Source organism: Plecotus auritus, assembly GCF_963455305.1.
Source record: "Plecotus auritus genome assembly, chromosome: 10".
Taxonomy (NCBI): Eukaryota; Metazoa; Chordata; class Mammalia; order Chiroptera; family Vespertilionidae; genus Plecotus; species Plecotus auritus.
The window spans coordinates 12,322,509-12,342,413 of NC_137785.1; the positions used below are offsets into that span (position 1 = coordinate 12,322,509).

The 19,905-nt window shown below is 54.8% G+C and overlaps 2 protein-coding genes across 5 annotated transcripts in view; one reads left to right on the forward strand and one right to left on the reverse strand.

Moving 5' to 3' along the window:
- Nucleotides 1-3,845: 3,845 nt before the first annotated feature.
- On the reverse strand, nucleotides 3,846-17,310 carry ZSWIM9 (zinc finger SWIM-type containing 9). Of its 2 annotated transcripts, none has more exons than XM_080645568.1 (4): nucleotides 17,185-17,310; nucleotides 15,856-16,140; nucleotides 12,692-13,004; nucleotides 3,846-6,760 (listed from the first exon to the last, which is right to left on the reverse strand). In XM_080645568.1, the coding sequence occupies exons 2-4, from the start codon at nucleotides 16,128-16,130 to the stop codon at nucleotides 4,634-4,636; spliced, it is 2,715 nt and encodes a 904-aa protein (XP_080501694.1). In that variant the 5' UTR covers nucleotides 16,131-16,140; nucleotides 17,185-17,310; the 3' UTR covers nucleotides 3,846-4,633. The 2 variants fall into 2 exon arrangements, with proteins under 2 accessions (XP_080501694.1, XP_080501695.1); XM_080645569.1 differs by having other exon boundaries at nucleotides 17,181-17,214.
- A 220-nt stretch (nucleotides 17,311-17,530) lies between these two features.
- Nucleotides 17,531-19,905, forward strand: part of LIG1 (DNA ligase 1) — a 36,910-nt gene continuing 34,535 nt past the window's right edge. For 2 of the 3 annotated variants that reach the window (XM_080645565.1, XM_080645567.1), the window contains exons 1-2: nucleotides 17,535-17,726; nucleotides 19,040-19,112. In XM_080645565.1, the coding sequence (XP_080501691.1) occupies nucleotides 19,096-19,112 (17 nt within the window). In that variant the 5' untranslated portion in view covers nucleotides 17,535-17,726; nucleotides 19,040-19,095. Of the gene's footprint in view, nucleotides 17,727-19,039; nucleotides 19,113-19,905 lie in introns of all 3 variants that reach the window. The other variant, XM_080645566.1, reaches the window with a different exon arrangement.

The following is a 19,905-nucleotide window of genomic DNA, read 5'->3' on the forward strand; positions in this document are numbered from 1 at the left end:
CCCCAATGCCCCATGGGCACTATAATAACTCATTCTTCCCAAACGCCCCAATCCCCCCAAATTAGGGATCCCAGGCAAAAACACATGCCTAACGAATTTGAATTTCAGATAAACAACAAATAACTAAAATACTGTGTGTTGTGAAATTCGAATTTAACTGGTTGCTGTCCCCCTAAATCTGGCAATGCCATCCACAATGTTGACGTGAAAGAATGCATTCTCAGAGCAGGCGCCCTGGAGGCTGTTCTGGGAGGCAGGAATAGTTAAAATAAAGCAGGCACAGCTCTGTTCCCAGAGAAGAGCATGCTGACCTCCCCCTCAGCGCTTATCAGTAAACAACCTCCTAGCTTCTGGTTTCTGTTAAAGTTCTTGTTTTCACAAAGTTTTCTGTTGAGATAAAACATACCATTCCCGCCGAAACCGGTTTGGCTCCGTGGATAGAGCGTCGGCCTGGGGACTCAAGGGTCCCAGGTTCGATTCCGGTCAAGGGCATGTACCTTGGTTGCGGGCACATCCCCAGTGGGAGGTGTGCAGGAGGCAGCTGATCGATGTTTCTCTCTCATCGATGTTTCTGGCTCTCTTTCCCTCTCCCTTCCTCTCTGTGAAATATCAATAAAATATATTAAAAAAAAAAAAAACACCAAAAAAACATACCATTCCCGTGAGAATAAGTCAACATTCTATCTTGCCCCCCACCTGCGTGTGGTTTTTTGCCTTTAAAAGCCTGTAACCAACCCTGGTTCAGGGCTCCAGTCAGCAGTCTCTTGTTAGAGTTGTTGCCTGTGAGTCCCTGCGCCGCGCTTGAATAAAGAAACCTTTTGCTTTTGCATCGAGACTCGAGTTCGGCGTTTGATTTGGGGTCGTCGCTCTGCCAAAGGACCCACCAGGGGTCTTCAAGGCCTTACAGACGTTGCTCACTAAGGTATCCTCAGGGCTTGCCAGATGGTATTCAGTTGATCTTCTAAAATAGTACCAGAGCCCTGGCCGGTTTGGCTCAGAGGATAGAGCATCAGCCCTTGGACTGACGGGTCCTGGGTTCAATTCTGGTCAAGGGCAGGTATCTCAGTTGCAGGCTTGATCCCCAGCCTCAGGTCAGGAACATGCAGGAGGCAACGGATTGATGTCTTTCTCACATCGATGTTTCTCTCTCCTCTCTCTTTATCTCCTCTTCCCCTCCCTTCCTCTTTCTCTCTCTCTTAAAAAACAAAAAACAAAAGGCCTTAACCGGTTTGGCTCAGTGGATAGAGCGTCGGCCTGCAGACTGAAAGGTCTCAGGTTCGATTCCGGTCAAGGGCAAGTACCTTGGTTGCGGGCACATCCCCAGTAGGGGGTGTGCAGGAGGCAGCTGATCGATGTTTCTCTCTCATCGATGTTTCTAACTCTCTATCCCTCTCCCTTCCTCTCTGTAAAAAAATCAATAATATATATATATATATAAAAAGATGAAAAAATATTCTTGGATGAGGATTAAATTTTTTTAAAAAGCTTAAAAAATAATAAAATAGTACCAGAATTAATTTACATAATTCACCAATTCCTTGTAAAACCTCCAACTTCTCCATATCACCCAGTTCCTTTTCCTAGAACACCCTCCTTTTCCTAGAACACCCTAACTCCTCTGTAGTCACACCCGCCTGCTCACCACGGCATTTCCGAAGTCTAGCTGTGCCTGGCATGTAATAGGAGCTCTACAGATAATTTCTGAGAGACAAACGAGTTTAACAGTCTGTTTTCCCCCACCGCATTTCCATTTCCCCCAAATCATCAGTTATCTATTAGCATGCTGATTTTTCCAATGACCACCCTAAAGCCCCTTATTACATATGAATTCACTAAAACATTCCACCTCCTTCAAATCTCCAGTTCCCCTAGAATCACCCCGGCTCCCCTTATCTCAAGCCGATTCGATTCCTCCGTCACATTCTCCCAGAGCGCTTATTTCCCGGTTACTCTGATTCCTCTCCCGTTATCACTAATCCCTTTGCTCACGCCCCGCCTCCCTTGGCTCTAAGGTTACCATGGCAACGTCCACCTTTGGCTTTCCCTCCATCCTCCTGCATTAATCCTCTTTGGTTCTGAGCCCGGCCCGTCACCATGGAGACCGGAGCGGTCCCCCTCTGCTCTCCTCATGCGGTCCAGGAACCCAGACCCCTCCCACCAGGAGAGACGAGGGGCCCTATGATGCTCAGCGAGCAAACGATTCACATTCCTCTGTCCCTATCCTTAGCGCCCCCACTAAATACTCAAGAGCTGTCAAGGGCCAGCTGATTGTACTGCGCAGGCGCCCAACTTGAAAGGTGCTGGCAGCGCTTAGCCTGCTGGGAGTTGTAGTTTTCATGTACAGGTCGCCAATGGGAGAGCCGGGTGGGGTTATTGAAAAGGGATCTCCTGGCAGGCTCCTTTGTCACCATAGCAATATGGAGCACGATGAAGCGCTAGCTCTCCTAGCCAGCCTGCCATTTATACTCTTTCATCTTTCTAACCAGTGCTTACTGGGGAGACGCTGGAAAACAAAATAGAGCTTATATTTTGGTGGGGGCAGATTGACTATTAAAAATGGGGGACACAGATCATTGGAAAACAGGGTATGTTAATAGGTAATTGAGAGCCCTTTGGGGAAGCGGAATGTTAGAACACTGGCACACACACTCATTCATTTATCCTCAGGTACACACTATTATTATCCCCAAACTGTAACGAAGACAGAATAAGCAACCACGTGTCACATAGCAAGGATTGGACTGAGATAGTCTGGCTTTATCGTCTGTATACTTAAGCACTGCTAAACTGGTCAATAGCTACATGGTATAATCTCAGGAAGTGCTAAGATTGTAAAGAATAATGTTGAGCCGAAACCGGTTTGGCTCAGTGGATAGAGCGTCGGCCTGCGGACTGAAAGGTCCCGGGTTCGATTCCAGTTAAGGGCATGTACCTTGGTTGCGGGCACATCCCCAGTGGGAGGTGTGCAGGAGGCAGCTGATTGATGTTTCTCTCTCATCGACGTTTCTGGCTTTCTATCCCTCTCCCTTCCTCTCTGCGAAATATCAATAAAATATATTAAAAAAAAAAAAAAGAATAATGTTGAGACTGGCCTGTGTGGCTCAGTGGTTGTGTTGATCCATGAACCAGGTCACAGTTCAACTCCTGGTCAGGGCACATGCCTGGGTTGTGGCCTCGATCCCCAGTGGTGGGCGTGCAGGAGGCAGCCGATCAATGATTCTCTCTCATCACTGATGTTTCTCTCTCTCACTCTCTGAAATCCATAAAAACATATCTATAATAATAAAAGCATAATATGTTGATTAGACTGGACGTCCTTCTGGACAACCTTCCGGACGAAGCTGGGGCTGTGAGGGAAGCCCGGGTCCCGGGTGCCAGAGGGAGGCTGGTGCCAGCAGCTGGAGGAAGGCCTACTCTTGCACGAATTTTGTGCATCGGGCCTCTAGTATGTATGTATGTGTGTATGTGTGTGTGTATGTGTGTGCATATATATATATATATATATATATATATATATATATAATATATAATGTTGAGAAAGAATGGAGTGGCTTTGTTTATTTTTATTTACTTATTTTCTGGGGTGACTCCTTAGATGAACTGTTCAGGGATGGTCCTTAGGAGGTGACATTTGAGGGGAGGCCTGAAGGGACCGAGCTGAGCATGTGGAGCAGGCAGAGGTACAGGAAGCCGAAGCTGCCGTGGAGATGGATTCATTGTGGCCCCTTCCTTCCACCTGCCCCCAACAGGCCCATGGAAAGAATGAAGGAATGCTGGACCATCTCGATTTCCCTCTGGGCCTGGGCCTCTGGCCCTCCCCTAGAAGTCAAGAACTCAGCATGGAAACCAAAATAATGCTGTTTTATTCCAATCTTGAAGCACAATAGCCCCGATTGCTCCCCTCTGCCACCGGAGGCCCCCAGGCCATCCCCCAAGACTCTCCAGGCTCCCTCTTGTTCCATCTTCTGGGAATGACCAATCAGAAGGCGACGGGATCCAAGCCTCCAGTCCTTGGGGAAAGAACCCAAATCACTTCGCTCTTGTCTTCTCTCCCCCACTTTTCCTTTGTTGGGTCTCCATGTGTTCCTCCCTCTCCTCCACCTTTCTCCTTCCCGGCCCCGCCCCCTGCCTCCCTCTGCTTCTTCCTGTTTCGTCTCCATTCCACCTCCTGTCTTGTGCTCTCCCCCATTTCGACCTTCTTGTCTTTTCTCCCCTTACCTCTCCTCCATCTGTCCTCCTTCTTCCTTGCTTTGCCCCTCCTCCCCCTGCGCTCCGTGGACTTGACCAGTCCACTCCTGCCAGGCGGTGCCCAGAGCCAGGCGTCCTCCCCTCCCTCTGTTGTCCTTTCTTCCTTCTGCCCCGGCCTGACCCTGTCTATGCCTCATAGTCTGAGGAAGCCCTCAGAATCCATGGACCCTGACCACCACCTTCCACACCTGTGGCTCCAGGACCTTGGAGACCACAGACCACTTCCCCTCCGATCGAGAGGCAGACTGCCAAGGTGAGGTCCCTGGGTGACCCAGGAGGTGGCCAGAGGGGCTGGGGTGGCCTCCATGGCCTCAGCCTTGTTATCTTTGGGATAAAAGAATGCCCTCCGGCCCTCACAGGGAGGGCGGCGGGCAGGGGCTGAGGGTCAGGATTCCGGGGCTCTCCCCCAGCAGTCCCTGAGCAGGTCTACGTGGAATAAGGCTGCCCCTGTGAGGAGGCGCGCCGCGAAGAGGTGGCGGCAGGGCAGATGCCGGGCAGCATGGATGGAGCAGCTGCAGCGCGTCAGGGCGCCGTCCAGGAAGAAGTCTGAGGTGCCGTCCTTAAGGGCAAAGCCAGCTCCAGTCATGTGGAAACCCCGGGTCCCGTGCTGCCTGGCGAAGGACAGCTCCTCGGCCACCAGGTCCGCCAGCTCTGGCCCACAGGCCGCTCGGAACTTGGCCAGCGGCTCCCAGTCCACCTCCTTCTCTCCTGACGGGCAGCGAGGTCTCTTTGGTTCCCTCGGGCCTTCTCCTTCACTTCCTTCCTGAAGTCTGTCCCCTGCCCATTCAGGATCACCCTCAAACACAGTCCCCGTGGGGCTGCCGCACACGACTCCATTCCCCAGCCCTAGACACCTCCCTCCTGCATCCACACACTCCCTTCCTTGCCCGCCTTGGTTCTTGGGACCCCCGGACCGACCTCCCCCTCCCTCTCCATTCTCTAGGCCTGTCACCCGCGTGTCCCCTAGCTGGACCAGAATTACGTCCTCCAGGTCCCTTCTCCTTTTGACCCCCGACCTCACTCCTCTCTCTTCTCTAATTTCTGGCCCTCTCCTCTCCTGTCCCCAATGGGGCGCCCTTTGGTCTCTGTTCTCAGGGACCGACTCCAGGGGCTTCTCCAAATGGACCCCCCTCCAGTTCCTGACCTCCACCCTCCCTCCCTTCTCCGCTTCCACCGGGAGCCCCTTCTGGTCTCTGGGTTTCAGTCCAGAGACTTTTGCATCATGCACCTGCACGCCCCTGCAGCTGCCTCCTTCCAGGCCCCTGGCTCTCGCACAATCGAACTCGGTCCTCCCGTCTGCGGTCTGCAGAGGTCTAATCCTTCGGTCCTCCAACTGTGCCATCCTCCAGGTGTACCCTTCCAAACTTCTCAGCCCCTGGTCCTCCACGTGGGCCCCCCTCCAGACATAATCTTCTAGTCCCCAGTCACTCTCACCCTCCAACTGCGCCCCCCTCCAGCCTCGGTGTTCGCTCTCCAGCTGGGACCTTCTCCAGACACTCCCTTCGAGTCCCCTCACCTTCTGGTTCTCCAACTGGACCCCTCTCCAATATCGGATTTGCATTCCTCTCTCCTTCTCACGTTCTGACTGAGCCCCACGCCGGTCTCTGGTCTCCAGTTCTCTGGCCCACTCCTCTAACTGGGCGCCTCTCCAAATACTTCCTTCAGTTGGGGCCTCTCCCCAGTCTCCGTTCTCCCGGCCCTTTTCTCTCTCATTCTCTACGTGGGCTCCCCTCCACCGCTCGCCCTCCAGCCAAGGCCCCCCGCCGTCGAGCGCCACCTCTCCGGACGCATCGGCCCACTGCATGGCCACCAGGTCGCGGAGGCACTGCGCCATGCTGCGCGACGGGCTGAGGCGGCGCAGCAGGCGCCGGCGGTGGCCGCGCACCAGGGCACACGCGTCCAGATCGCGGGCTGCCTCAAAGGCGCGGAAGCGCACCCACATGTCGCGACGAGACGCCCAGTTACGCTCGAAATAGTCGACGAAGGCGGCGGGGCCGTGGGTGCGCAGCTCCACCAGCGCTTCGGCGTAGGCGGCCGGCGACAAGGCGCCGACCAGACGACACAGGCGGGGCCACAGGCCGGGGTCTTCGCGGCCGGCGCCGCCCAGCTCCTGCGCCTTGCTGAAGAGCGTCTCCAGGCCCTGCGCGCGGCAGATCTGCACGCGCGCGCCCGGCAGCAGCTGGCGCACGGCGGGCAGCTGCGTGGTCACCTCGGGCCCCGCTGTCAGGCAGCGCACGCGGCCCTTCACATCTGGCACGCTCTGCAGCAGCGAGGCCAGCGCGAAGCGCAGCAGGCTCGGCGTGCCTGGGCGCGCCACGCAGCAGGCAGCCTGGCGAGCGCGGCCCGCGCCATCCACGCACAGCACAGCCAGCAGGTCCAGGGCGCCCTGCAGTCCCGGCAGCCGGTCCACCAGGAGCATGCGCGGGAAGCGCCGCAGCAGTGCCCGCGTGCGCGACGTCAGGAAGAACACGGTCTCCACCACCGCCTGGTTCTCCATGAACACCAGCTTCACCTAGGGCCGGGGCGGGGAGGCGGGGAAGGAGGTCAGGGTATGCTGGGGTTGCCACACCCAGCTCCCCGACCTCAGTTTCCCCGGCTGGGGGATTTGGAAATCCATTCATTCATGTGGGCATGCAGTTATTATTTTGACGGGCAGGAGGCAGTGCAGGGCAATGGTTAAAAATGTGGGCCCTCGCCCTAACCAGTTTGGCTCAGTGGCTAGAGCGTCAGCTGTGGACTGAAAGGTCCCAGGTTCGATTCTGGTCAAGGGCATGTACCTTGGTTGCGGGCACATCCCCCGTAGGAGGTGTGCAGGAGGCGGCTGATGGATGTTTCTCTCTCATCAATGTTTCTAACTATCCCTCTCCCTTACTCTGTAAAAAAATCAATAAAATGTATTAAAAAAAAATGTGGGCCCTGGAGGCCAATCGCCTGGGTTTGGGATCCTGGCACCACCATCTAACAGCTGCGTGATTTTTGCACTAGACAGCCTCTCCGAGTTTCCGTTTCCCCTACGGGAAACAGGCTAGCCATCCCTTCATGTGCTGAGAGGCAGCCGAAGGCAGCGGTTCTGAAGGTATGGCCCTGGACCAGCAGCACCCGCATCACCAGTCAGGATCTTGGCAGAAATGCACATTCTCAAGCCCACGCCCACCTGCTAAGTCAGAAACTCTGGGGGCGGGGCCTAGCAACCTACTGTGACAAGCCCGGTAGGAGATTCCCACGCTGGCTCAAGCGCATAGACCAGGGGTGGGCAAACGTTTTGACTCGAGGGCCACAATGGGTTCTTAAACTGGACCGGAGGGCCGGAACAAAAGCATGGATGGAGTGTTTGTGTGAACTAATATAAATTCAAAGTAAAGGAGCGGAGGGGAGAGCAAGAGAACCGGATAGAACAGCCGGATCCGGCCCGCGGGCCGTAGTTTGCCCAAGGCTGGCATAGACCATGGAGCCAGACTGCCCAGGTTTGAGTCTGGGCCTCACCACTTTCCAACCTTGTCATTGAACCTGTGCCTCAGTTTCCTCCTTGACCTTCTTTTCCCCCATTTCCCTTTCTGGGAACTGAACCTTCATTCCCTCGTGCACGGAGAGGCAGATCTGGCAGCGCCTCTGGAGCCTGCTGCCTGGGCTAATGCTGGAGACCTAACCTCTGGGCTGTGTGGCTTCCAGCAACTGCTCTGACCTCCATCTCATTTGTGAAATGATGAGGACGAGGGTATCTCTGTGATTGGAAGGCTGAAATCAATGGAAGCATTTAGAATGCTGCTTGACACAAATATTACTATTATTCAACAATACTCAAAAAGTAAGTGCTCTCTCTCTCTGCCTAAACCGGTTTGGCTCAGTGGATAGAGCGTCAGCCTGCGGACTGAAGGGTCCCGGGTTCGATTCCGGTCAAGGGCATGTAACTTGGTTGCGGGCACATCTCCAGTGGGAGGTGTGCAGGAGGCAGCTGATCGATGTTTCTCTCTCGTCGGTGTTTCTAACTCTCTATCCCTCTCCCTTCCTCTCTGTAAAAAATCAATATATATTTTTTTTAAAAAAAGTAAGTGCTCTCAAAGCATTCGTTATCACTATAATTATATAGTAACTAGAGGCCCGGTGCATGAAAATTTATGCACTGGAGGGGGTGGTCCCTCAGCCTGGTCTGCCCCCTCTCACAGTCGGGAGCCCTCAGGGGCGGGAGGCGACCCGGTGATCAGGGGAAGGTGACGCCCCCATCACACCTCTGCTGCTGCCACTGCCGGCCGCGCAAGCCTCAGCTGGCCCTGGTGAGCCTCGGGCAGCCCTGGGCGGCTGGGGGGCTGAGGGGACTGGGAAACTCCGGAGGGAGGCGCACAGAGCGGCCGGACCTGCCTGGGGGTGGGCCTGGCCATGCTGCACAGCTGCCACCCCAGTGGGGCTGAGGGGACTGGGTGCGGCCATCTTGTGGCTGTGGGTGCCACCATCTTTGAGGGGGTGGCAGTCAATTAGCATATTCCCTCCGTATTGGCTGTGGGCACTTCCATCTTTGTGAGGGTGTGATGGTCAATTAGCATGTTCCCTCTTTATTAGATAGGATTATATAGTAAAGACCATGTCCCCGTAATGGTCTTCTCTAACTATCCCCCTGAGCAAACACTCTGGCTCTCTCTCACCCCTCCTGGCCATGGCACTTACCCCCCTGAAGCATGTCACCTCTTTATTGGCTGGTTTGCTTACTGCCCATTTGCCCTGCCTAAGATATAAGCCCCAGAAGGATTTGTTGCATTTCAGACACCTGGCCCAGCGCGAGGGCTCAATACATCCTGCATGTGTGCGTGCACCAGTGCGTGGGTGTGAGTGACATCAAGGGCCTTCGTCTCTGGAGTGGAGGTCAGGGTACACAGTGTTTGAATCCTGGCTTTGCCTCTTAGTAGCTCTGAGTCCTTGGGCAAGTGACTTCCCTTGCATTTTAGCCTCAGTTTCCTTGTCTGCAAAATGGAGAGCATAAAGCCTGTTTAACAGGGTCCTGGTGCGGATAAAATGAGATCACTGCGTCCAAAGCTTGGCAGGCCGGCTGGCATGAGTCAAATCCCAGCTATTACTATTGTCTTCCTCGAGCTCTCAGCAGCCTTCAGATAGTGACCCTGCCTCCTTCCTGGAATACAGGTGGCTCTTGGCTTCCGTCACCCCGAAGAGGCCTGGCATTCCTTCCCCCCCCCCCCCCCCCCCGGCATCTCCTCTGCCCGCTCCTCCCCTGCTCCACGTCTAAGTGCCGCAGAGCCCCGGCCCGCTCTGTCCCTTCTCCAGGCTCTGCCAAGGGGATCGCACCAGTCACAGCCGTCATCACCTCTAAGCTGACAGCTCCAGTTGTGGATCTCCAGGCTCCACACCTACCTACTGAACGGCCTCGGCACCAACATGGCCCCTTGGACAGCATGCGTGACCGTTGAGACTAGTGGCCCAAAGCCCTGAAGTTGCCTTTCACTCTCCCAACCTGCCCCTCCCTGGTCAGCCCCATGTCCATCGAGGGCTCCAGCGTCCACTCCACAACTCAGGCCCGGACAGTCAGGGCTGATTCTGGGTTTCCCTCCTTCTTCACCCTCTGCGTGCAATCCACCCCTAAGTCTTAGAAGCGACCTTCATGAGTCCGGAATCTGACCACTTCCCCGACCCCCATGGCTACCACCATCTCTCACCTGGGGTCTACAGCTGCCCCCTCCCTGGTCTGCCTGTCTCCATCCAAATGCCCCTCTGTTCCCCACATGGGTACCAGAGTGGGATCTTCAAAACTCCTATCGGATCACCGTCCCTGCTTAAAAGCCTTGCTGAGGACCTGGCATCACACTTTTCTTTTTTAATCCTCACCCAAGGATATTTTTCTATTGATTTTTGGAGAGAGTGAAAGAAAGAGGGAAAGACAGAGAGAAATATCGATGTGAGAGAAGCACATCAATTGGTTGCCTCTGCATGAGCCCCAACCAGGGCTTGCTCGGGCCAGGGAGGGGCCAACAACCAAGGTACGTGCCCTTGACTGGAATCGAACCTGGGACACTTGGGTCCTCAGCCCGATGCTCTATCCACTGAGCCAAACTGGCTAGGAGAGCATCATCACACTTGAAGTAAAATCTAAGCACCGATCTCTCCACAGACTCTGCCATGACCCATCTCCTTCTACAAGACTGCATAGCTCTCAGCTTTCGAGGGGAAAAAACAACCCCAAGGAAAAAAAGTCTAGCAGAACCCAAAGAGAACAAGGAAATTGCTTTCCTAACCCTGAAATCATATATTCAGCATCTTAAATAGTATTGGAAGGCAATACATTTTATGAAAAAGCCAAGTAAGCTCACCATTGAATGAGTCACAACACCACTATAATTTTTTTCAACTGCCATCCGTTTTTATGCTATTACTTTATGATTTAATTTATGTCAGCAGAAGTTTCAATCTGGTGTTGGCTGGTATGATGTAAAAAGAGGCTACATGAAGCCCTCAGGGGGGTCCACTGAGCCAAACCGGCTAGGGCAGGGGTCCTCAAACTACGGCCGGCAGGCGGCCCGCCGAGGACATTTATCTGGCCCGCCGGGTGCTGCTGCCTGTCCTGCTTAGCAGCCGACTCGTCCGGGCCCGCAGTGCGGATAGGAATTTGTTCATAGTTTTTTTTTTAAACTATAGTCCGGCCCTCCAACGGTCTGAGGGACAGTGAACTGGCCCCCTGTTTAAAAAGTTTGAGGACCCCTGCCCTAGCCGGTTTGGCTCAGTGGATAGAGCATCATCCTGTGGACTGAAGGTTCCTGGGTTCGATTCTGGTCAAGGGCACATGCCCAGGTTGTGGGCTGGATCCCCAGGAGGGGGCGTGCAGGAGTCAGCCAATCAATGATTCTCTCATCATTAATGTTTCTCTTCTCCCTTCTTCTCTGAAATCAATAAAAATATATTTAAAAAATAAAGAGGCTACACACACAGAGAACATGTCCTGCGACGAGGCTGTGTGACTGCCGAGGGGGAGAAAGTGCCCAGATTCCGATAGGGCTCAGGGAACTGGCCCTCCACAAGCCTGTGGCTGTCCCTTGCTTGGCAGGCCCGAGCCTCTCTGCCCTCCTGCACTTAGGCAGGGTCATGTGACCTGCTCTGGCCCACAGAGCGTGAATAGAAGCCTTAGCAGCCCTTCCTGACAGATATGGTACTTATGTGGGATGGGTCCCCATCTTCCTGTATTGACGCCACAGCCAGGGTGTTCTTATGATTCTGTGATACCTCCAGAATCAGGGCCACAGCTCTCCCATCTGCCCTGCAGGCTCATGCCTGTCTCCCCTCCCCCCCCCCCCCCCCCCCCCCCCCCGGGACACGACCCCCTCCGGCATGAAGGAAAAGCACAGCCAGGGGCAGAGACCAGTTTTCTTTCCTTCTCTCCTTCCTTCCTGGCTTCCCTTCATGCCCAACCCAGCCCTGAAGTTGGGTCAAAGCAGCAGAAAGCACCCCCCTCTCCCCGCACATATAATGCTTGATCTGGATGCTGGGCACAGGGATGTTTTCACTTTGTGAACACGCAACACACTGTGTACTTACCATTCATGCATTTCCTATACGTGTTGTTCAGTTTGAAAAATGTGGGTGTGGGTCCTAACTGGTTTGGCTCAGTGGATAGAGCGTCGGCCTGCGGACTCAAGGGTCCCAGGTTAGATTCCGATCAAGGGCATGTACCTTGCTTGTGGGCATGTACCCAGTGGGGAGTGTGCAGGAGGCAGCTGATCGATGTTTCTCTCTCATCGATGTTTCTAACTCTCTATCCCTCTCCCTTCCTCTCTGTAAAAAAAATCAATAAAATATTTAAAAAAATGTGGGTGTGGGTGTCATCTCAGACACACAGATCAGGGGCACTGGGGGGAATCAATCATAGAAGGGGGGTTCCACGAGAGTGGACATCAGAGACCACCCCACTCAACACTTTCCATGCACTGTTTCTAAAACAGTGCCTCCCATCACCTTGAATCCTCCTCTTCCTAGCGCCCAGCCCTATGACCCGATATCGTGTTTGGATGTGTGTGTCTACTGTTGGCTTCTCCCCCTGCAACTGCGAGCTAGTGCCAGCAGTCACTTCTGCAAGGTGGCCAACAGCCAGCAGTGGCTATTTAAATTGCAGGTAGTTATAATGAAATGCAATTTAAAATCCAGTTCCTCGGTCCTCCTGGCCATGTTCAAGTGCTCAATAGCTAACTGTGGCCGGGGCTTCCCTGCGGGCAGCGCAGCATCGCAGACCGTTTCCATCACGGCAGGAAGTTGGACTGGGTGGTGCTGGCGCTGCGCTAGGGGGCGTCTCTGAGGGCAGGGACCACTTGCATCTTCTCCGCTGCTGCACCCCCAACCCCCCCATAAGTAGTTACTGAATGAATGGACGAAGGAATGAATGAAGGAGTGAATGGATGAGTGGGAGGGTGAATGAATGAATGACCCCCCCCACCTGCCTCTCCCGAGGCCCCACCTTGGCCTCAGGGTCCTTGTGGAAGAGCCCCTGGAGCACGCGCAGGGCGTCGATGACGCTGTGGTCACGGTCCTTGCAGTAGGAGAGCAGGCGGTGCACGTCGGCCAGGACCAGAAACTGCTTGGAGATCTTGTTGGTGGTGCGCACCGGCAGGCAGGTGTTGGCCAGCAGGCGGCCGGGGCGGAAGTAGTAGGCGAACTCGATGGGGCAGGCCGGGTGCGAGTGGGTCAGCTGGCACTCCGTCACCACCAGGCGGTCCCGCAGGGGGCTCAGCTTGACGATGATGAAGGCAGGGCAGCCCGCCTCGTGGTGCCTGCGGAGGAACCACACGGCCGCCGGCCCATCACCCACTGCCCTCTTCTTCCCTCTCTCTCCTTTTCATTATTATTTTTAAAATTAAGAATGGTTTCAAGCATAGAATAGAGGGCCTTAAGCATATGCTGGGTGCCTGAGTTTGGGCAAGTCACTTCTCCCATTTTCTTTTTTTTTCTAAAAATATATATATATATATATATATATATTTTTAAATATATTTTATTGATATTTTACAGAGAGGAAGGGAGAGGGATAGAGAGCTAGAAACATCGATGAGACAGACACATCGATCAGCTGCCTCCTGCACACCTCCCACTGGGGATGTGCCCGCAACCAAGGTACATGCCCTTGACCGGAATCAAACCCGGGACCCTTCAGTCCGCAGGCGGACGCTCTATCCATGGAGCCAAACCGGTTTCGGCAATATATATTTTTATTGATTTTAGAGAGGAAGGGAGAGGGAGAGAGAGATAGAAACATCAATGATGAGAATCATTGATCAGCTGCCTCTTGCACGCCCCCTACTGGGGATCGAGCCCGCAACCCCAGGCATGTGCCCTTGGCCGGAATCGAACCTGGGACCCTTCAGTCCACAGGCCGACGCTCTATCCACTGAGCCAAACTGATTAGGGCCACTTCTCCCATTTTTTTTTATTCTTTCAAGAAAAGGATCTTTAAGATTTAACTGATCTCCAGAAAAATGTTTCCATTGCTTCAGCTGTGACATGGAGAGAGGTTTCAGGGAGTCAGACTTCTTCAAGCTGACAATTTCTAGAGATAGGGAATTCTTCCAATGAATCACCCATATGGTCTCGTTCTCCTGCACATTCACAGTCAAGCAGGTCATGAGTCACACAGTGTGAACTTTCGTGTAGTGTGAACAAATTTCTAAGCTCCTCTACTGGAAACTGGATGTGCTCAGATGTCTTGGCCAGGTCTACAACTGCCCCAGAAAGACCTTGCTGACTGATCTGCCTTTGGTAGATCTTTTCTTCTACTGTTCCTGTGGTTAGGAGTCTGTAAGTATGTACTGGATGTTTCTGACCATCTCTCCACACTCCAGACCAGGCGTCCGCAAACTACGGCCCGCGGGCCACATGCGGCCCGCCGAGGACATTTATCCGGCCTGCCGGGTGCCGCTGCCTGTCCTGCTTAGCAGCCGACTCGTCCCGGGCCTGCAGTGCGCATAGGAATTTGTTCATAGTTTTTTTTTTTTTAAACTATAGTTCGGCCCTCCAATGGTCTGAGGGACAGTGAATTGGCCCCCTGTTTAAAAAGTTTGAGGACCCCTGCTCCAGACATTGCTTCAGTTGCAGGTCTGATCCCTGGCCAGGTCAGGGCACACGCAGGAGGCAACCATTCAACGTGTCTCTCTCACATCGGATGTTTCTCTCTCTCTCTCTCTCTCTCTCTCTCTCTCTCTCTCTCTCTCTCTCTCTCTCTCTCTCTCTCTCTCCCTTCCATTTACTTCTCCCATTTTCCAAGTGAGGAAACTGAGGCCCAGAAAAGGTGAGTCACAACCTCAATGTCACCGGCTAATCAGCAGCAGAGCCATGGTCTGCACCCAGAAGTCTGTGCTCTCCATTCCTCCTGTAACAACTATCATTTACCCAGCCGCCCCGTGTCCCAGCAGCCCCACGAGGTAGGTACTGTGATAACCCCATTTCACAGCTGAGAAAACCGAGGCCTGGGCATGTGAAGTCTGTTGCCTAAGACACCCACCCGGGAAGTGGGAGGAGGCCAAAGATGGGGTGAAGGTTTATTTCTAGGGATGAATGGGGGTGTATCCCGCCTGGGCCCCATCTGCACAGAGGCACCATCCTGGGGCACCTAGCTCAAGCAGCCTGAGGGCAGAGTCTGTGTCCTTAGGCACTCTACTCTTGTCCATGGCTCCCCAACCAGGGTCTCAAACTCATGCACCTACGGGGGGGCCAGGCGGGCAAAGCAAGGAAGCGGCAGTGGTAAGTATGAGCAGCTGGGAGTGGTGGGGTCTGGGGCAAACCTGAGTGCCAATGCCCGGTCTAACTGGGGTGGCCGTCTGCCACGCGGGAATGTGGGCTCAGCCTCTTCCTGTGCTTCAAGCGGAACCAGAAACTAACATTCTATGGGGAACGTTCCCAGTTTAAAATTGGGGCCAACTGAAACACCCTTTGCCATCTGGGTGTGTTTCTTAGCGCTCTTGGACTTCTCACTTGCCCTGCCGTAGCATGACAGTTGGAGGGAGTTACAAGTGGGTTTGTTTGTTCAACGTCAATCTTCCTGCTCAGTCTGAAGTTCCAGACGGACAGGGGAATTTGTCCGTCTTGCTCAAACAGCCGCCTCTCCATCCCCCCAGGAAAATATCCCAGCCCCCAGCCGGGGCCTGGCCCTGTATTTACAGAATGCATGGATTTTTTTCTCTGTCCTCTGGCTTTCTCTGCAGCTCTGTCTCTGATCTCCTTGTATGAGCACAAAACCTGGCTTTCACCCGTTTTTCTGGCTCTGTCTGGTATCTCTGGATCCAAGTCTCCACGTTTCTGGAATTTGTTGAGTCTTTTTTTCTTCTTCTGTCTCTTGGGTATCTATTACAAAGTCGGTAAGTAGAGCCCATCCAGTCACTCACTGTGCGTGACTTTGTCCCTCCAGCTCCCTGGCGCTCGCTCTCTCTCTCTCTCTCTCTCTCTCTCTCTCTCTCTCCTTTCAGTAAGCTTCCCTTCTTGACCCCCTCAGCCTCTCTACAAGGTATACTTAGCTGTTTCACTTGGCATCTCTCTCTTCCAACCTCTGGGTGTGCAGCTCTGTGCTTACCCCTCCCCCTTGCCTCCCTTACCCCTCTAGCACGCAGCAGGGTGGTGGCTGAGCTCACTTACCCCATGGCGGGCCGGCTGGGAGCACGCACATCCTTGCACACCAGCCGCACGTAGCTGTACTTGAGCACGTCGATGAGCGTGTACAGTGGGGGCAGCCTGGCCCAGTGGCAGCGTGTCAGGTGCATAGAGCTCTGGATGAAGAAGAGCGCCAGCCGCTGCTGGCACCATGCGTCGAAGAAGCGGCTGAACTCAGCCCAGGAGAAGAAGGCCCGTTCCAGCAGCTCCTGCTCCTCCTGCTCTTGCTGCCCCACCACCATGCCCCGTGGGCGCTCCATCCTGGGGCACCTAAGTCAAAGGTGGGAGGACAGGTGCCTAAGACCGCAGACCCATCCCCACCTGAGGATCCTACTCCCTCCACTTTAGACCTGCCTCTTTGCTACCGGTGCCTCTCTGCCGATGGGGCCCAGGTGGGATACAACCCCATTCATCTCTAGAAATAAACCTCCACCCCATCCTTGGCCTTCTCCCACCTCCTGCATTATCCACAGATGGCTGGAGCCTGTCATCCTGACCCCTAATGCCAGCTCTGGTTCCCTCCTCCGTAGACGTGACCCCTAGGTACAGTTGGGGTCCCTCTCCCAAAATATGACTCTTAAGCTTGCTTGTGGAGACTTCCTCAAATAGGTTCCCCACTTCCAGCGAAGACCTCCTCCCTTCCAGATGTGTCTCCGACATGAGGAAGTAACCTCTAGTGCCCCCATTCATAAGGAACTCTCTCCTCCGCGTGTCTACACTTGGCTGTACAGCTGTGCCACACCCCCTCAAAGATGTTCCATCTCCAGATGTGCTCCCACATCCCGCCGGGGACCCCTCACCCCCAGTCATATTCTTCATACACCTGCAGCTGTTGACCCTTCCCCAGGTGTAGCTCCTATGAGTCGCCTCACCCAGGGGTGGCCCCTGTTTCCTAGAAATACTTCCATATCTAGATGTCCTCCCCACAGACAGCAAGTACTCATTCCTCACAGACGTGTACCCCATTCACTTGTGGCCAGTTCTCATAAGTGTCACTAATATTCGTCTGCGTCCCCTTCCTGCTCAGTCGCGCTCCCCCCGTCCCGCTGGGGACCCCTCCTTTCATCTACAGGTATCATCCTCCAGGGGTGCGTTATGGTCCGAGACATGGCCCCTGGTCCTCAGATACGCTTCATCACTCAGATGCGCCAGCATCCAGCTGCGCGACCCCCACCCCTGCAACCCCTCCCCGCCCGCTCTCCCAGCCCCTCCCAGCTCCGCCCGCCGCGGCCCCTACGCTCCCGCTGTCCCACCCAGTGGTACCTCCTCCCTCCCCCAGATGTGCACCCTTCCCGCCCCTCCCCACTCACCTACCCGCCCCGGAGCGGCGTCCACCTCCCACAATGCCCCGCGCCAAGGCCCTTGCTCCCGGGATGCCCCGCGCGGCCTCCGGCCTCTCTTCCCGCCGTGCCTCGCGCAGCGGCTTTTTCCAAGTCTCCCTCTTTCCCCGTCAGTCACTCCGGGGACCCGCAAGCACACCCGCTGGTCCAGACCGAGGAAAGGCGCGGGCCTTCTCCCAGCGTGCTCTGCGGGAGGGCTCGCCCCCTCTTCACCCCTCCCCTAACAGCCTCCCGCCCTGAGACTACAACTCCCAGCATCCACCGAGCGGCGGCGGCGCGGACGTCGCCCTGGCCCCACCTCTCAGCCCGGCCCCACCCCCGGCCGCCGAGGTCTGCGCGCGAATTCCGTGGCGCGAATTTAGGAGCGCAGTCGAGTATCCGGGGGTTCCCGGTGAGACGCCCAGGGCTGCGGCGCGCAGGGCCAGCGCGAGGCGAGTGGGGTGGCCCGCGGGGGCTAAGGGGCGCCCGGGGCTCGCGGCTTTGCGGGGACTGCCGGCTTCAGCGGCCGGGAACGCGGTGAGGAGGGGAGAGCGCCGGCAGCGCGGCCGCCGGAGGGAGAGGGCCGGGTGGGAGGTAGAAGCGCGGCTGGAACCAGTTGGACGAAGAAGGTTTTGTGCTAGGTTTGGAGGGACCGGGCCACCTGGATGGGGCAACAGTCAGAAAATGACTAAGTGGACTGGGGCACCGAAAATTGGAGGGGCCGGGGGATGCGGGCCACCTGAGGGGCGGGTCACCTGAGGGGCGGGCCACCTGAGGGGCGGGCCACCTGAGGGAAAAGGGAAAAGTTCAATAGTGAGCGGGGCCCGGGAAAAGTTGGAGGCGGGGCCAGCTTTAAGGGGTGGGCCATGGAGAGGCCGGTGGTAAGGCCCTAGTCCAGGCAAAGGCCTTATGGAAGGTCGGGACCTCCTGGATAGGGAGTGGTCTGGCCTTGGTTACCTGTGAAGGGGCGGAGCCAAGGTGAGGGCTTTGGAGGCTGGACAGGGAGTAGGAGGCCTAGGTCTGGGAAGGGGTGGGGCCGTGAGTGAATGGGGTACACGCCTGTGAGGAATGAGTACTTGCTGTCTGTGGGGAGGACATCTAGATATGGAAGTATTTCTAGGAAACGGGGGCCACCGCTGGGTGAGGCGACTCATAGGAGCTACACCTGGGGAAGGGTCAACAGCTGCAGGTGTATGAAGCATATGACTGGCAAATCTCACCGGCAAATTATTCTGGTCCGAAAAAAGGGGAGTTTCTTCTCGAGGGGGAAATGCATGTTTCTGATCTTGTGGATTTTTTAAAAAAATATATTTTATTGATTTTTTACAGAGAGGAAGGGAGAGGGATAGAGAGTTAGAAACATCGATGAGAGAGAAACATCGATCAGCTGCCTCCTGCACACCCCCTACTGGGTATGTGCCCACAACCAAGGTACATGCCCTTGACTGGAATCGAACCTGGGACCCTTCAGTCTGCAGGCTGACGCTCTATCCACTGAGCCAAACCGGTTAGGGCTGGATTTTTTTTCTTTTTGCAAGAAGGAGGTTTATGGCCCTAGCCAGTTTGGCTCAGAGGATAGAGCGTTGGCCTGTGGACTGAAGGGTCCCAGGTTTGAGTTCAGTTGAGGGCACGTGCCTGGGTTGTGGGCTCGATCCCCAGTGTGTGTGGGGGGTGTGTGTGTGCAGGAGGCAGCTGATCAATGATTCTCTCTCATCATTGATTTTCCTATCTCTCACTCTCCCTTTCTTTCTGAAATCAATAAAAATATATTTAAAAAAAAGAAGGAGGTTTATGAGTTTTTGTATCTGCACAAGCAGTCTTCTCACCAAGTATTTGGATTTCTGTTCCAGAACAGCAGACAGGAGAAGAGGAGGAGGAGCGGGGAAGGGACAATTTTGCCGCCATCATGCAGCGAAGTATCATGTAAGGAACGCTCGTCCCCCTTCTCGTCTTAAACTCTCCGAGTCTCTGCTTGTCTCTGTAACTCGCTGCCTTTTCTTAGAAAAACTCAGGTTGGCATTTTACAGAAGTTGATCAGTATGGAAAACGGGGAGTAGTTAACATTTTAGGTGCAGGGTTCGGGAAGCCTAACCCAGTGGTTCTCAGTCAGTGGCAGTTTCGCCTTCCACATCTGGCAGTATTTGTGGTTGTCACAGCGGGGTGAGAGGGGGTAAAGGCCAGGCATCCTAGATGCAGGCATGCCGAGGTTGAGAAGCCCTGTACCAAGGCAGGGCTCAGGAAAAGAAGAAAGGGGATTGCTTGGCTGTGTCGTTGAAACCTTCTGGAGTTAATAGTTGGATCTAGTTGCCAAAGCTTTGCCCCGGGAGACCGTCTCTCGCCATGTTTCAGCTCTGCTTTCCTTCACGTTGCGTCGTGTTGGCAGGTTCTCCTCCTTGGGCTCTGGCACCAGAGTTAGCAGTCCCAGTGGGAAGAGGCTGCCTCTCTCCCAGCTGTTCCAACACTGTCTAGGCTCGTGTTTCATTGGCCCAGCTTAGGCCCCATGCTGGGCCCTGATCTGGCCACAGGGATGCAGGGCTCTGATTGGCCAGGCCTGGGGCATGTGCCCACCCCAGTCATGGGTGAAAGAACAGGCCTATGCAAATCTCAGGTACAGAGAAAATTTGGGGAAGAGTCCTTCCAAGAGAAAAGTGGAGGGCTGTTATCAGGAGCTAGACGGACCCAGACCTGGACATCCACCACACAGACCTGGGAGATG

Excerpts from the sequence above, each read along its gene's own strand:
- ZSWIM9 (XM_080645568.1), bottom strand. The coding sequence starts at position 16,130 with ATGGAGCGCCCACGGGGCATGGTGGTGGGGCAGCAAGAGCAGGAGGAG. Across the intron at positions 13,005-15,855 it reads CCCAGCCGGCCCGCCATGGG|GCACCACGAGGCGGGCTGCC; the intron begins GTAAGTGAGCTC and ends GTTCCTCCGCAG. Across the intron at positions 6,761-12,691 it reads ACAAGGACCCTGAGGCCAAG|GTGAAGCTGGTGTTCATGGA; the intron begins GTGGGGCCTCGG and ends CCCCGGCCCTAG.